This window comes from Calypte anna, chromosome Z (genome assembly GCF_003957555.1).
Source record: "Calypte anna isolate BGI_N300 chromosome Z, bCalAnn1_v1.p, whole genome shotgun sequence".
Taxonomy (NCBI): domain Eukaryota; kingdom Metazoa; phylum Chordata; class Aves; order Apodiformes; family Trochilidae; genus Calypte; species Calypte anna.
Window position 1 is genome coordinate 39,891,108 of NC_044274.1, and position 15,699 is coordinate 39,906,806.

General features: G+C 37.5%; 1 protein-coding gene across 2 annotated transcripts in view; it reads left to right on the forward strand.

Moving 5' to 3' along the window:
- The window catches only part of PCSK5 (proprotein convertase subtilisin/kexin type 5), a 248,141-nt gene that overhangs the window by 219,859 nt on the left and 12,583 nt on the right, over window positions 1-15,699 (forward strand). For both annotated transcript variants that reach the window (XM_030467471.1, XM_030467470.1), the window contains exons 25-28: window positions 823-865; window positions 1,681-1,823; window positions 4,450-4,650; window positions 15,508-15,591. In XM_030467471.1, coding sequence (XP_030323331.1) covers window positions 823-865; window positions 1,681-1,823; window positions 4,450-4,650; window positions 15,508-15,591 — 471 coding nt within the window. The remainder of the gene's footprint in view (window positions 1-822; window positions 866-1,680; window positions 1,824-4,449; window positions 4,651-15,507; window positions 15,592-15,699) is intronic.

Below are 15,699 nucleotides of genomic sequence, written 5' to 3' on the forward strand. Positions count from 1 at the left end.
GGGATATTTGAGTAAAGTAAAAGGAATAGAAAGCCAATAGAAGATAGTGGAAGGTTACAGATAATAGTCTTCACTTTATGTGTAGAAGATAGTGGAAGGTTACAGATAATAGTTTTCACTTTATGTGAGTATAAAGCCATTCCCATCATTGTGATAGTTTTAAGAAATCGTACAAATATTTTGCTGTTCATTCAATAAAAATTTTGTATGCAAAATTAATTTCCTGATGAGACAGTTTACCCAAAAGCTGTGTGCTGCCTTCTCTTCCTTCCCATAATATGGAAGGCTGTTTGCCTAGCTCACAATTTGAGTACTTGTATGTTTTTTAAATGTTTGCCAAACTTTTTCATTTCATTTCATTTCATTTCATTTCATTTCATTTCATTTCATTTCATTTCATTTCAACATTCTGCCAAATGCTTTAAGCTTATCTCTTCAACAAATGAAGAAATAAGATGAAACTCCAGGTCTGAGTAACTTTAAGTCTTCTTATAAGAGTTCATTTTTCCCAGCCTGAGCTCTTGGGAAGGTTCTGCTTTTCAAGACAGCACTTCCTAAAATCACAGCACTTTTTCAGTGCCTTAGGCTGAGGACTCAAAAGTCACCAGGCACTGCAAAAAAATACAAGCTACAACATGAATGCGGAAGAGTTTATCTCTAAAAAATGTGAACAGAGATTCAGAGACAATAATATTCTAGTTACGGCTGCAGTCATTTTAATCTAAGAAACATTGGCATAAAAATGGTGTAACAACAAATATTTTAAGCATTCTAGTTTTAACTCTTGTGTGTATTCCCATAATTTTGTATTTTAAATTTCAGATGACCCAAGAATCTGTATAACATGTACACAGAACTATTATATGTAAGTATAACTATATAGCTCTTATATCTACAAATTTTTCAAGACCAAAATTTGTGCCCCACTACATAGACCTGCGTTGTGTATGTCATCCCATTCCTTTTAACTATTGCCTATCAGAGAACAGTAACTTTGGAAGAAGCTTGGGTAATACCAGGAAACCAGACAATTACTCACTATCAAGGCTTTTTAAAACTTGTGGACCGATGTGAGCTCTGCGTATATGGAGAGAAATGTATGGAGCATAAAGGATCTAAAATTTCAAGGGTGCCTTTGGATTTGGAGCTAGTATGCTCTTGGTATATTTTGTCCAGGTCTGGTATTTGCAGTTCAGCAGGGATGTTGAAAATGTAAAGAGGTTAAAGAAGGTAAAAATATAGAGTGTAATTGAAAGCTTAACTTAAACAGAGGGAAAGACACAGTTCAGAGATCTCTGTAAAAATTACCATGACAAAAGAAAATGTTGATTAAAAAGCTCTTCAGTCTAGCTTTAAGTAGTGGCATTGGTTTATATGTTTTTAGAAGTCATCAGCTCTTTACAACCACAATATATTGTCCTAATTAAGCATATATTTGTTTGTGTCTACATTTTAAAAAGCCAGTCAAATTAAGACTGAAGAACATTAAGATTAGAAAAAAATTATTTATTTTTTCCAGTTGAGTAACTAAAAACCATAAATACACTTTGACTCTTTCATTAGATGGATAATTTCTGTACATTTGGATGATGTACATTATCATTGCCATAACCAGAAACATACAGAAAACAAAATAACCTCAAAAGACACTTACTAATGCTGTTCTACATTATTTTACAGGTATAAGCAGCAGTGCTATAAATACTGTCCAGAAAATACCTACAGAGATGAAAGTGTTCTGCAGTGTAGAGAGTGTCCTAGCAACTGTGATAGATGTAACAAGGACAAGTGTGACTCGTGTAAGGAAGGCTTTTATCTCTCAGGTGAGCAAAGTAACAAGCATGACATATACAAAAAAGTATTTTAGATTTTTTTCACAGATCACTTCTATGGCAGACAGTGGGAATTCGCCCTTTGCAGAACTGGGTCCTTTGCATTGATACAAGGAGGTTACATTAGTCAGTGGTGCTCTCTGGTTGAAAGAATCCATATATTTGACTACATATTCCCACATACTTTTTTTACTTTTGTTTTTAATTAATTTCCACTCTTTGGTGGCAGATAAAAAAAATATTATATTTGATTCAGACATTGTGAAAGGAGAGGTTTTAACTCACAGAGACACATGGAAATATTTCCTTACTGTTTACAAGTCTACTTTAACTTTCAGGTGACATAAATTAATGGGTCTTAAACACTGAAATTAGCTCAATTAAAATCACTAAATTCCAAATCTAATTCACACAAGACTAGGAACCTCTTAGCTTTATTACAAAGCCATAAATAAGGCAGGTCTGGTTCAGACATGGTGCCAAATATGCATCAAAGGAAATTCCCAGGTTATGACATTCTTGTGCAATGCCTGCTGAAGGTGCTCAGCAACAGAGTACAAAAGCATCTCACTCATGGAGATCTCTGTGGTTGTAATGTGAGGTGATCTGGTGGTCTGTAGCGGGAGGAGCCATTCTTGCTCCTGAAGCTCAACGAGCTGCTGGTCTCTTCCAGGACTCCAGCCACCACACAGCACTTCCAGGGTAGAAGTGTAGCGGGAAGAGCCTTTCTTGCTCCAGAGGCTCAACGAGCTGCTGGCCTCTCCATGCCTCGCACCAGAGTGAGCTGAGGTCCCTTCTGTGGGTGTGTGTCCCACCTTTATTGGCCCCCTGGCCTTGCTCATGCCCAATAGGGGCCTGTCCTAATCAGGCACAGGTGGACTCACACCCACTCACTGGCAATTCGAGGCACCTGATTTATCTTATTTCTCTACATTTCCCCCTTTTTTTTTTTTTTTTTTTTTTTTTTTCTTAAAGTTTTCCCGGTTTGCCCTAGCTTACAGACATTTTAACAAACATACAGGATTTTTGCACAGGATTTTTAAACATACACATTTTTTTTCTACTGACACACAGGATTTTTTACACAAAAATACACATTTTTTCTTCGGACCCCGCAGGACACTCAGCTAAGAGCATCGAGGGGGCCCCAAGTACAGGATTTTTACACATACATACAGGATTTTTTACAAAAATACACTTGTAACTTACAGGATTTTAACCCTAGCTTAGGCAACCGAATGTCAGCCCAGGCACTTTTTCACAAAGTCTCTACCTTTTGTTCTTCTCCCTCCTGTTTCTGCTCTTCTCTTGGTTTCCTTCTGCTCAGGGGCTTCCAAAGAGAGAATCCTTCTCTTAGCTTTCCTTTGCTCAGGGGTTTCCAAAGAGATTTCTGGTTCCTCATGGGTTTCTGGTTCCTCCGTGGGATTCCATACTTTTACTTTTATTTACTTTTACTTTTTTATATTTTTTTTTTTTTCTTTTTCCTCTGTGGGATTCCATACCATGAGATTCCATCCTCCTAGCTTCCCTCCGCTCAGGGGTTTCCAAAGAGAGAATCCTTATCTTAGCTTCCCTCTGTTCAGGGGTTTCCAAACCAAAGAGCTTGCTGGTCATACCTTTCAGGGAGAGTGTTAGCCCAGGCATTTTTTCAAATCGGGGATAATGTTCCTGTTGCCAGCTTCTCACACTGCTGCTTCTTTATGTTGCCCGCATTCTCCACCAAATGTAGCGGGAGGAGCCCTTCTTGCTCCTAGGGCTGATCCTGAGGCCTCGGGGCTTAGCCCATTCCTGGACGATGTCCTAGGGCTGTTCCTGGGGCTCCAGGATCTACCCCTTCTTGCCTGCTCCTGGGGCTCCTTGAGCTGTGGGCTTCTCCATGCTCACTGAAGAGTGAGAGCTCTCTCTGTGGGTGTCAGCTGCTCTCTTATTGGCCCCGTGCTCCTGCACATGCTCAGGAGGGAGGCCAGACACAGGTGAACCCACACCCACTCATCAATAACTCAGGGCACCTGGTCCTGTCTCACTACAGTGGTCTATGTGTTTTTTAACTGAAACCAGAGGAAGATCAAAAAGCTATCAGTTTATCAACTTCTACGTGTTTTTCTTTGTTATCCCAAACCTTAAATTAAATCAGATACACCTGACTTTATCTTTACAATCACCAGATAATTCATTCAATCCTCAAAATTTTCATATATCTAATATTGAAGGAATTCTGGACTCTAGATTTTGCACTGGACCAGTATTATTGGGGATCAACAATAAATTTTTTATCCAGATTTGCACTTCCGTAAGATTTGTGCATGCCAGGATTTAGGATATGGATGAAAATTCATCTCAGTAAAATCATTAGTGCAGATTGGTGTGATGTTTGTGCAGTTTGCACAAGCAACAAAGCAGAATTTAGGTTCTACAAGAAAAAAAAAAAAAAAAAAAAAAAAGTTGGAGTTACAAATAGTTCCATCAGTTCTGAATAATTTGTTGTTGGAGAGAGAGAGATGCTATAAGTGAAGAACCCCCTTGTCAGGATTGTCAAGGTTCAGCAGATATCACAGTGCCAGGCTCGATTGTCAGGGTTCAGCAGACATCACAGTGCCAGGCTCTGTTTCTGTTGCAGGTGCCACGTGTGTGAGTGAGTGTGGGGATGGCTTTTTCACTGATGACATCTCTAGAGAATGTGAACCTTGCCACAGGAGCTGTGCAACATGTGTTGGGTACAGCTATGAGAACTGTACAGGGTGTAAAAACGGCTTCCAGCTATCCCATGGGCAGTGTCTGAATCCAAGGAATTCTCCACCCAATGGGAAATTCTGGAGTGGTAAGTTGCAACAGATCTCTTTTCTGTTTCTCTGAAAACTACTAGAAGTTGTAGAAAGAGGATCTGAAGACCTTGCCTCTTGAGTGAAACTACACTTTTGTCAAATTCATTGTCATTTTTAAAATGTACTGCTGTGGAACACTGGTTTCACAGAGTCAATTCATCTTCCTGAGAGGAGCATATAATTTTAACACAACTTAGGCAGTCTTCATCAATGAGTTATTTTATCTGGATAGATAAAACTTTTAAAAAAATAAAGATAAGAAGATAAATTAGTTTTTAAATATTGCTATTAGAAAAAAAAAGATAATGTACTGGGAGTTCCACATCTAAAGAGACACTGATAGTCTTACAGACTATGTTTTAGACAAGGTCTGTGGCAATTGATTCCCTACAAAGAAACAAATATATGTTGGAGGGAATAGAAAATGATAAAATATATGTGGTATGTGTATGTGCAAGCAATAAGCTTGTAAGCTCTCTAGCCTTGTTTCCCCTATGTAGGCATGCACCACTCTCTAAGGAACAAAATACAGTATGCAGTACTATGTTCTGGAGGTCTTTGTCTAATTTATGCAACCTTATCTAATAGTGCCTTTATCTATAGCATGGGAAAAACAATTCCCTGTCCCACAGAAAATGCTTTTTAAAATTTTGTCATTGAAGTTAATTACTTGTATTAGTTTTTTAAGTTATTTTTCTTCATAAGCAACTTCAAATGCATCCCAGTACTGTCACAAATTCTTGTTAAGAAAGGGTTAAATGTAGTAAGAAGTAAAATATTTGTCATTCTCATTGCCTGAGTTATATAAAAGGACACTTGAGTAGATATTGTTAGCCATGGAGGCAGTGCTAATGGTGAATTTATCATCCAGCACACAAATTAAAACTAATTTGCTATTACTATTTAATCTTCAGTGAAACCAGTGCAAAGCATGAAATCTTAATAGTTAGGATTGCAAGTGGCATTTTTTAATTATATGTACAGCATACCCTGTAAACTGTAAACAAAGAGAAAAGGGCTACATAGTCCTCTCACTCTCTTCATAGTTGGAAAGCACCAGCTAGAATAAGAAGCTCTGTTTTGGGCATGGTGTTTAAAGAAAAAAGTAGGCTGATTAGGGAGGAAACAGTGAACATTGCTGGAAATCCAGGGAAAAAATGCTTACAATGAAATACTGAGATAAGTGAATGGGTTGGAACTAAATGAAAAAGCTAAGAGGAATACAATAAAAAAGGAGAATGGAATAGATCAGGTCTCCGTGAGAGTGATAAACAGGACATAAAATGCAGAAGAGGAGTTTTCAATTTGGTATTAGAAAAAAGGTGACTTTCAAATGGAGTAATGGACTAACAGTAGCATCTTTGAGGAGATCTTGGGATTTCCATCACTGAGGGTCTTTAAGAACACATGAAAAGCATCTGGTAGGGGTGTTTACTCAGTGGAGCAGAGACTAGACTACTTAGGATCCTTTCCAACTTTATTTTTCTATCAAGTTCAAATTTTCTTCTGAATTCCTATGTCTTCATTTGACTCAAACACATCAAAGAATGACTCTCCTTAGATCAATATGACCTTGCATTAAAAATTAAAATATGCTAACAAATATTTTCAGAAAAAATATTGACTGTTTCTATTCCTTCCCTATCTATGGAGAAATGTTGTATCAAAAGGAATAACATTTCTTCACTTCAAAAAAGAGATCAGAGAGACCTAAAAGGAGAAATATTAATAGAAAGCTGGTCACCTCCAGGCATTTCCTTACGCTTCATCCACATGAGTAAGTGCTTTTTTCAGTTTGAGACTATCTAAAACAGTCTGCCATGGAAAGAGCACATCTGTTGTTTGGTCTATCTATTGGTTCTCTCTTTCTCACACTGTCAAATGACAGCTATTTTCTTTTGAGCAGACAGATGATGAAGGTCTGTATATATTAGGGTTGCTGTGCAGTGAAGGCTTTTCCTCTCTTGTGTACTATTTCTCTTTCCTTCCAGTAGTTAAAATACATCTCACTTAGGGGTATTTCAGACTGTGAGATAAATTGCTCTCAGAGCCACACTGGCTTGAACATTAATAACTGCTCCAAAGTTACAGGACTCCTGCAGCAGCTGATGATGGGATCCCAGGGAACCTGGATGGAGATTCTTCAATGTCTCTTGGATAGACTTGCTGACATTCCCACACCGAGGCAGGAGCTGTGACATGTTACTGCTGAGAAAGTGATGTAGAACTTGGTCAAATCTCGAGATTTTTCTCACCATGGTAGGGCTTCCAAATAGCAGTAACCTTCAAGTCAGAATGTTAATGAAGTTGTCACAGTCTTTACTGAAGTTACACTCTGAATAACTACATTTATCAACAGTTAGTGAGGTTTCTTGCTCAGCTTTCTAAAAAAACCATAAAATTCAGAAAAGCAACCAATGTCTTTTATTTCTTTGTTAAACAATGCTGCAGGACAAAATGAAAACCTGTCTCTTCTTCTTCAGACTTACTGTCAATAAGGATTCTGGATGGCATATCTGTACAAAAAAAAACCCTGTACCTGGAAAAAATTATCCCTCTTCAGATATTCTGAAGAATTTCTGTAGGGCCTCCTCTTTATCATTATTTAGTTTAGGGAAGAATATGGGAATAGGTGAAATACTTTTTATTCATGCATGCCTTCAAAGACTTTTAAAGTTTTTCATTGCTTCCTCTGGACAGATCTCTAAACACTTTATTAGCATTTACTTTTTGTTGCTGTTGTTCTTTAGCTTGTTTATAGCTGCCTTGGTTTTCTCCAGGGTTATTCCTTCTTAGTAAAATGTAAGGATCTTCCATTTCTTCTGTTGTCAGACTCAGTTTCTAAGGGTGTCCAACAAGCTTGTCCATCCTGCAGGTGATATTGGAATACCTTTATGTTTGTTCACCAGCCCAGTGCTGTCAAGACACTGAGTTTTTGCTTTTGGCTCTCATCCTCTCTGCCTATTCATTAATATACGCTCCTTTCACTGGGTGTTCCATGTCAACATATTTACATTGGTGCATCACCATGCTAGGACTGTCCCTGAGCACAAGTGGCCTGAATTAAAGAATCTAATTTAAAAATACAGGCACGCTACTTGGAGGACTGAACCAAGCATGGTGGCCAAGTATGAAATTAAGAACCTCACACTTGTGATGTAAATGAAGATCAGATTGCACCAAGCTCATTCTCAGCACATGCCCTGCTCCTCCAGACAATACAGGAAGGCAACACAACTAGGAAGACAGCCAAAATTTCCAAATCCAGTAGTCTACATCATCTTTTACAATGGTAGTCTTCTATTTATTCTTACTCTTTAGAAGTGTTATGAACAGAGAGCTGAGGTATTAGACCTTGAACTGTATTTACAAATAATGAAACCATTTCTCTTTGGCTGTTCCAGCCACAAGAATTCATTGGGTTCCACAGTGGTTTTAGTGACTGAGTTGATGTACCGTATGGCACAAAGTGAGTTTTGGGAAACAAAGACTGTTTCATTTGGTTCCAAGTTTAATATAAATTAATGGGCATTACAACATAGCCTGACACAGAGAAACCAACATAGTCTGACTTCCATTGCAATTTGAGAGACTAGTCCTTCTAGGTGAGGACTTTGTGAACATGAAATACACTTTTTTCCATGCTTCAGTTTTCACTTCTGTCTCTTATGCAAGGATAAATGATAGACAAGACTTGAGCACACACTCCAGCAACTGAAACATTCTATAAAAAACCCTAACTTTCTACAATTACACTTACTTTGGCGGTATACTATGCTGTATGTTGGGTAAACAATTCAACTCGTATCAGGAACCACTAAAAAGTATTATCCATGTCTGAAATAATGAAAAAGACCATGTCTGTAATCCAGGTTTTTAAAAAGAGAGGGCAAGCCAAGAAAGAAAAGAAGAAAAAATTAAAAAACTAAAGAAAAAGAGAGAGATTGAGCCCTGTGTTTCTAGCATGAAACATCTGCATTTTATCTCATGTACCAGATGATGGAATTACTTTGGAAGCCAGGAGACACAGTAGTGTAAGCTTTATCCACCAAGTGAATACACACACCCTTTCAACTGGATTAGGCATTTTGCAAGTTATGTTCAGTTCTTCATTTTGCCTGATCACTGTAAATACCACACCCTAAAAACTCATTCATTCCTCAGTTACATGGTTTAGTCTACAGCATTCTTCTGAGAAGCACAAAAAGAAAAAAAAAAGGCCATGGAATGAGGTCTGTTTCTCATGTAAACTCAAAACAGAGTATGTGCTTCTATCCATGCAGATAGTATATGCTGTAGTAAATGATGCTACTAAATAGCAGCTGGTTCTGTTTACTATTATACACCACCCTCAATAAAAAGAGCAACCTCCCACAAGCAGCCACTGACCAACTGCATCCATTATGTGTATTTCCTTTTCCTTAATGCAGAATAAAACAAAAATAGGAAAAATGTACTGGTTGAGAGTAAAGAGTAACTCAGGCTTCAAAATTATTATTTTTAAAAGATCTGAATGAAGCTATGCAGATATCCTATAAAGGTCTCAGAATATGGAAAGGACAATAAAGGAAAATAAAAAAGAATGGAGTGGGCAGAAGACAGTAAATAAATGAGCAGCAAGAGAGAGTGAGTAATAGACTCCCAAATGTGAAAATGTTATGACATTTAGAGGGCAGAATTAGAGCATCAAGGGAAGAGTTAGGAGACCTTTTTAAGCATCATCCATATGTGAAATTTCAGGTTGCTAGACATAAGCAAAAATGATGCATTATCCCATATGTTCTTAGGCATACAAATTTCATATTCTAGCTATTTGTTGTTAAAGTAATACTATGGTTGATATAAAGTAACTAGATCAGGGATTAATATGCACAGGGGATGGTGATTTACTTCTCAGCACTCCCATAATTTCCTTAAATTTACAGTTCATATACATCTTAAAAATTGGAAAGGTCTATTATTTTATGACATATGTGTATTGTTTTCATTGTGTTTTATTATGTCTGTGTAATGTAATCACCTCGTGAAGACACATAACCTGTATCAGTTTTGCCATTGCCATGTGCAGAATAAAGTCTAAATTAGTAGCCCTTCAACTGGATCACATACAAATGACATGTCATTATACAGTGAAAAAACTAGACAAGTCACCTTCTGAAAGAAATACACCTGCAGTTACAAAAAAGCTGTGGCACTTCATTTTCTTCTGCATTCCTCATGCAGCACTTCGCCATGGTCTGACAATAAATTATACTGTAAAAATATGCTCCTTGTAGAAGCCAGTGTCTAGAAGATAAAAGTATTACAAATGTACACAGGGAGCTACTTCAATAGCAGTATAAAATTACAAGTTAAGTTCCCCATTTAGTCATAGAGAGCATGAATAAATAAGATTTAAAACAAAGAAAACAAGCCATCTTTTATCAGTCTGAACACTTATTGCTTGCACTACTGGGCATAAAGATCCATTGTCCATGGGGAGCTAGTAGAGAGAGCAAGATGGAGAGCTCAAAGAGAGCGAGTATATACTAGTAAGAACTCTCATAATGCACTTGTGGTTTTCAAAGAAATTAAGGAGGGACCATAAGGTGGTTCAAATGCTATTATATTTTAAGGCCTGTCTCTTTAGATGGCTGTATTCATATGCCCAGGTTCTGTAGAGAGGTTCACATTGTTTTCTTTTAATAAGCTTCACAATTTCTAGAACAAGGAGTGAAGCTACAAGGAGGACCCTACATCTTACCACATAAACCTAGGTTTTTCATCCTGAATATTTTTGAGAATTCATTTAATCTTTCTTTAAAATCTGACTGAAAAATTCTTGAAGCTCAATGTAAGATCATTTAAGCAGAAAGAAAGAAAATATGGGGACATCATATTAAACAGAGCAAAAATTCACTCAGCTTTTCCTTAATTCAATTTGGACTTACAGTTAGAGTCTTACAGTACTAGGTTTTGAGAAACTCTGCCATTGTATCATCCATGTCACAAAAGTCCAAATGAGAAATAAAATGGAAAAAAAATATTTTTCAGTCTTCCTCCTCCCTTCCAATTTGATAATACCTTGAATAATGCACTAGAGCACTGCTGTAGCTTCGAAGCTGCAGTAACTCAGCTCACAGAGTGGCAGAGTGTGATTCAGTTTCTCAGGTCTGAGAAAGGAATAGGAGAGACTTAGCTGGGTGTATGTCAAAGTTGTTACTCATTCTGACAAAGAAACAAGAATCAACGTGACATTGAGTCAGATTCTGGCCTGAATAGTGTTTAAATAGAAGGCATTTTCATATTAAAAAAAAAAAAAAAAAAAAAAAAGAATAAAAAGAGCAGTATAAGCAGTATAATAATAGAATGCAATGGGTTTTTTTTTTCCAGAATCAATGTCCCACTGTTAGAATATGGGTGGTTTACAACTCTATATCATAGATTTGTGGTTTCAACATTCACAAGCTTAAATTGCAACCACAGAAGCTACAGACTGATAGTTTAAAGGAAATCTGTTGGATCGTCAACCAAAAGGAATCCTTCAGGAGAAAAGAAAATACAACCGTTATTTAATACCAGTTATTTCTGAGCTTTCCATTTCCCACCTGTCCAAAGACCAAGAAAAAACATTTTGCATGACCATTTTTCAGCTTTGTAAGGCTAGTCTTTGGAAAGCTCTGTTTACTTTATTGGAAGTGCACAGGTTCCCATAAACATGTGTCTTGCATTATATTGGCCCATTTGTGGAACTTCTTGCTATGTTAGAAGCTTACATTTAAAGTGGTCACATTATTCTAGACACTTTTTGGAATTAAATGAAGCTCTAAGGCAAGTAAAAACTTAAGAAAAACCAGTAAATTTAATTGTAAGATTTCTTCTGACAACACTATGGTTGAAGTATTTAAGCTACCAGAATCCCAATTGCTTGTGTACATTCCCCTCTGGTGGCGATTAGGGAGTCTTACAGAAAAGAGCAAATGCTGCCAAAGGGGCAAGAATTAAACACACACACACACAAAAAGTACATTACTGCAAAAGATCTTTCTTTTTTAATTGTAAGGCTTGAAACTTTTTTGAAACAATGAGCTCGCTTAAACATTCTCTAGTGGTGGGTTACAACTTCTCTGCCTCACTTTACATTCTTGCTATTTATTTTTTATATTATACCACTTCTCTTTCCAGGATCAAAGTCCTATTCCCTTGGCAACATACACTTCATTAATGTTTCTGGCTTGCTTCCTCACACACATAAATGGTATTAAATTACAGCACTTAAAACTACCCAGTAGGGATTTTAAAAAAATAAAACATCAACCAGTTTTGCATCCAGGGAGCTGGATGCAAAGCTGCTGAAAAGGGAAATGAAAACTTGAATTACTTACTGCATATTTAGGAAAAGACCAATGACATTTTCATTTGAAAAATCAGAACTGTGCCTTGACAAATTATTAAGGTTTATCAAAGCAACTGGTAGAGTAACAGAGGATGTGCAACTGCAGATAGACTTGAGGAACAGATGGTCTTTCTTTCAGATGACATTCTAGAAGCAATGTGAAAGCCATTAATTAAAAAACTACGTGGCCATGAAATAGATCATCAATTATTCACAGTTCTTTTTCAGAGAGCCAGATGACTAGTCTATAAATGGGAAAAATCTTCAGAGTTTCAGACCAGTGGGTATCTTCCCTCAAAAGCAGAAAAAGAGAGTGGGTTTGCATATTTATGAAAAGAAGAGTAGAAAATCTAATAACATCAAACATCCAAATATTTGACAGTATTCCTCATAGTCTTACAGATGACATCAAGAAGGATACTCCTTAAGGATTTGTTCGATAATGAAGAGTAAGGAAAAACCATGAAGCTACAGAGTATTTTCACCAAATAATCTTGCAACAGTGAATTTCTGCATCTCACAGGAATGAGCAATGGTCACCAGCAAGTCCTTTGAGGATTATTTGGATCAGCAAACTGAAAATGTTTGTGTGTGAGGGACTTGAACTGCCCACTCCACCTGGGCATTTAAACAGTAGAATCCTCTTGGAACACCAGGATGTAACCTGAAATATAGAAAATAGGTCTTCAGAGGGGAAAAAAAGCCATAGAAAATATGTCAGCAAGAAGCAGAGAAAGCCTCACAGGAAACTCACAGGACCTGCTATTGGAAAAAGGTTTACAATATATCAACATCCACACAGTAAGAGCTAAGAAAAGCAGAACAAAAGGTTCCTTCTCCTCAAGAAGGATCAAATTCACAGGCAACTAAAAATGTATTACAAAATTATTTTATAACTCTAGGTCTTCAGTCCCTAAACTATAAGATTACTAGTCTGTATGCAAATAGATAACACATAGAGATAGTGCAAAGTACAGACCCTAATCAGGGTTTTTCAAATTTCTTCTCACTCTAAATGATCAATGAATCTGACAACTGCTTCCTCATTTCAAGTAGCCCCAGCACAGAGGCCCCAGTTACACTGCTGAATTCCAGAAGGTGGCATTTCCTTGTTGCTTTAGGTAGCATTGAACTCAGTTCACACACAAAGGTCTCCTTGTACTTCTCCAGTCCTTTGTCAATACATCCCACTACTACAACTTTAGAGATTACTAAATAATAAATCCCTCCTCCACCTCTTGGACTCACAATGCTTATACATCACTTGACAGTTTCTTTTTTCCACAAATCAGAGACTCCATATCTTCCTAACTTTTTCCTGTGTTTCCAAAGAGCTTTTCCAGAGGTTTTTATTTTTGCACACTGGTTATTACCTGATATTATACTCCTTAGTATGAGCTACAGTCAAGATGAAGTCATGAAGGTGACTCAAGCTCAGGGTTTTTATGTCAGGTGTTAAGCAGTGCTTGAGACTGCACACTTCAAAAATCAGTTTCAGGCATTTTCTACATCCAGCAAGCCTCTGTACCTTATGAGATGAAAACTGTCTTCAGCTAGTACTTAATAAAATGTCCAAGTCCCACTTGTCTTGGTCCTTGACAGGTCTCTCACCCACCATGGCCACCAACACTTCTGGCTACTAAAGCTGATGATAAAAAACAGTTGCTGTCTTGCAGGGTGTACACAATTGTCCTCATCCACTGGCCTCACACTGGGCAGATCCAGGCTCCAGTGCGGATCTCATACTCCAGTATCAGACCTCATACTCACCCTAACAGTGTGTAGCTTTCTTCAGTTATGTACATAATGTTCTAGCCTGTTCCTTGGACCCTGCAAACACTCTTGGACCCTTGTTCATGGAGGACAGAGATGCTTTAGCAAGAAGGGTGGTGGCAAGGAAAATTCTTCTCAACTCCTGCTATATCTGAAGTTTCTTTGTATTGTGCCAGTTACCAACAAGAGCTGTAACACTACGGGCTTTCACCACCCTGTGCAAATAATATTCACAAGTAGTTCTGAGTGTCCTGCTGCTAGACAGCCAGATTTTGATTTGTTGTGCTGTTCCTGGACCCTCCTGAGTTGTTCTTGTTCTGGCCAAGGACAGCATATTGAGATATTTTTAGTACAGAGAGTTTTTAAGATGTTCTGAGCTTCTCTGATATGCTGGTAGTGGATATGGACTTGCCATATTGTCACAGATTACCCCTCAGACACACTGAATGTAGATCTAACTTCTTTCATGGAGATAGCTATGTCTCAGCTCATTTAGCAGTACAGCTCTAAATAATGATAATAATTTTATTATTATTCCTCCTTCCTCTGTCCCTGTGCCATGCTTTTCTAATGAGTGTCTCTCTGCTTAATACAATGCCCACTGTTTTCCCTTGTGGGAAAGGGCTCTGTGAATATCTCCTGTTCTACATTTTTTTACTTGAAGCACTTGTTATCATGACGTTCATTCAAAATGTCAACACCTTAAACTACCTTGACATAGCAGAGAGAAGAAGTGTAGTGATATGCTGCATGTGGCTAATGGATACTGTCAGCCAGTCCACTGACTTACAGAAATCATACATACTTAATTGGCAGGATGAGCTGGATGTGCTAACTGAGGTGAAAAGCTCAGACCCCAGCCAACCTATGATTTATTCTTCTTTTTATTATCTGCAAAATAAAAAGGCGTACAAAAGGCCACTGTCCACTGGACCACAATTTTTTTTCATACCGCATCAATTTACTTGTCATTACAATTGCTTGGATCAAAATACACACCTTCACACACTGCATGTCAGACTTTCCCTGTAGTAAGTATGATCCTCAAATTTCCCTGACATTTTGGACCTGAGTAACACATTGAATAAACTCTATGCAAAGCAGAACCTTAGTCTTATTTTTCCACAGCTATAAAAACTCCATTTGACACACATCAGACTCTTCCTTCTGACAATAGCTTTTGGGAAAACTATTTAACAGATCTTCTTCCCACTTACTTTTCCCTCCTTGCTATTCAGACTTCTCTTCCTTACTCACAAGATAACAGTGTTCCACAACCAGCTTGAATAAAAGCTCAATGAAAATACCTCACTACACCAAATGCCCCCAATTTACCTATTTTCTAGTTCTTCTTGTTTGTAATCTATTACAGATACAGATCTGCTTTTGCAGCACTACATTGAAGGTAGTGTTATTGAACTGCGTTACTGCTCTCATTTGTGATGAGCAGTCCAGAATTATGCCTTAGTGAATCTCAGGGTAATGTTTATCTGTTCCTTTATTACAGTTCTTCACTTATTGTATAACAGAGTGGACTTGAACACAACCATTGAGCTCTTCAACTTTGTGATTTCCAAAAATGCACGGTGGTACATTTTTGAAATAACTTAGAAAAAAACGTAGGAAATGGCCCTTCTAGAGGCAGAGTAAATTAACAGAAACAGCTTATAAGAATTTTTTTAATTAACTTATTTTTTTATCACAGATGCAAAAAAAAAATTGCAGTCCTGTGACCCTTCATGTAGGACCTGTGAAAAATCTGCTGACATATGTACTTCATGTCCAGAAGGTAAGAAACCTCAGCTTCTTTGGGTAAGTTTTGCAAGAAACTAAAATATTCTTTGCCCTACACACTTCCAGAAAATATTTTCAATAATGGTCAGTAGAAAGGTTTTTG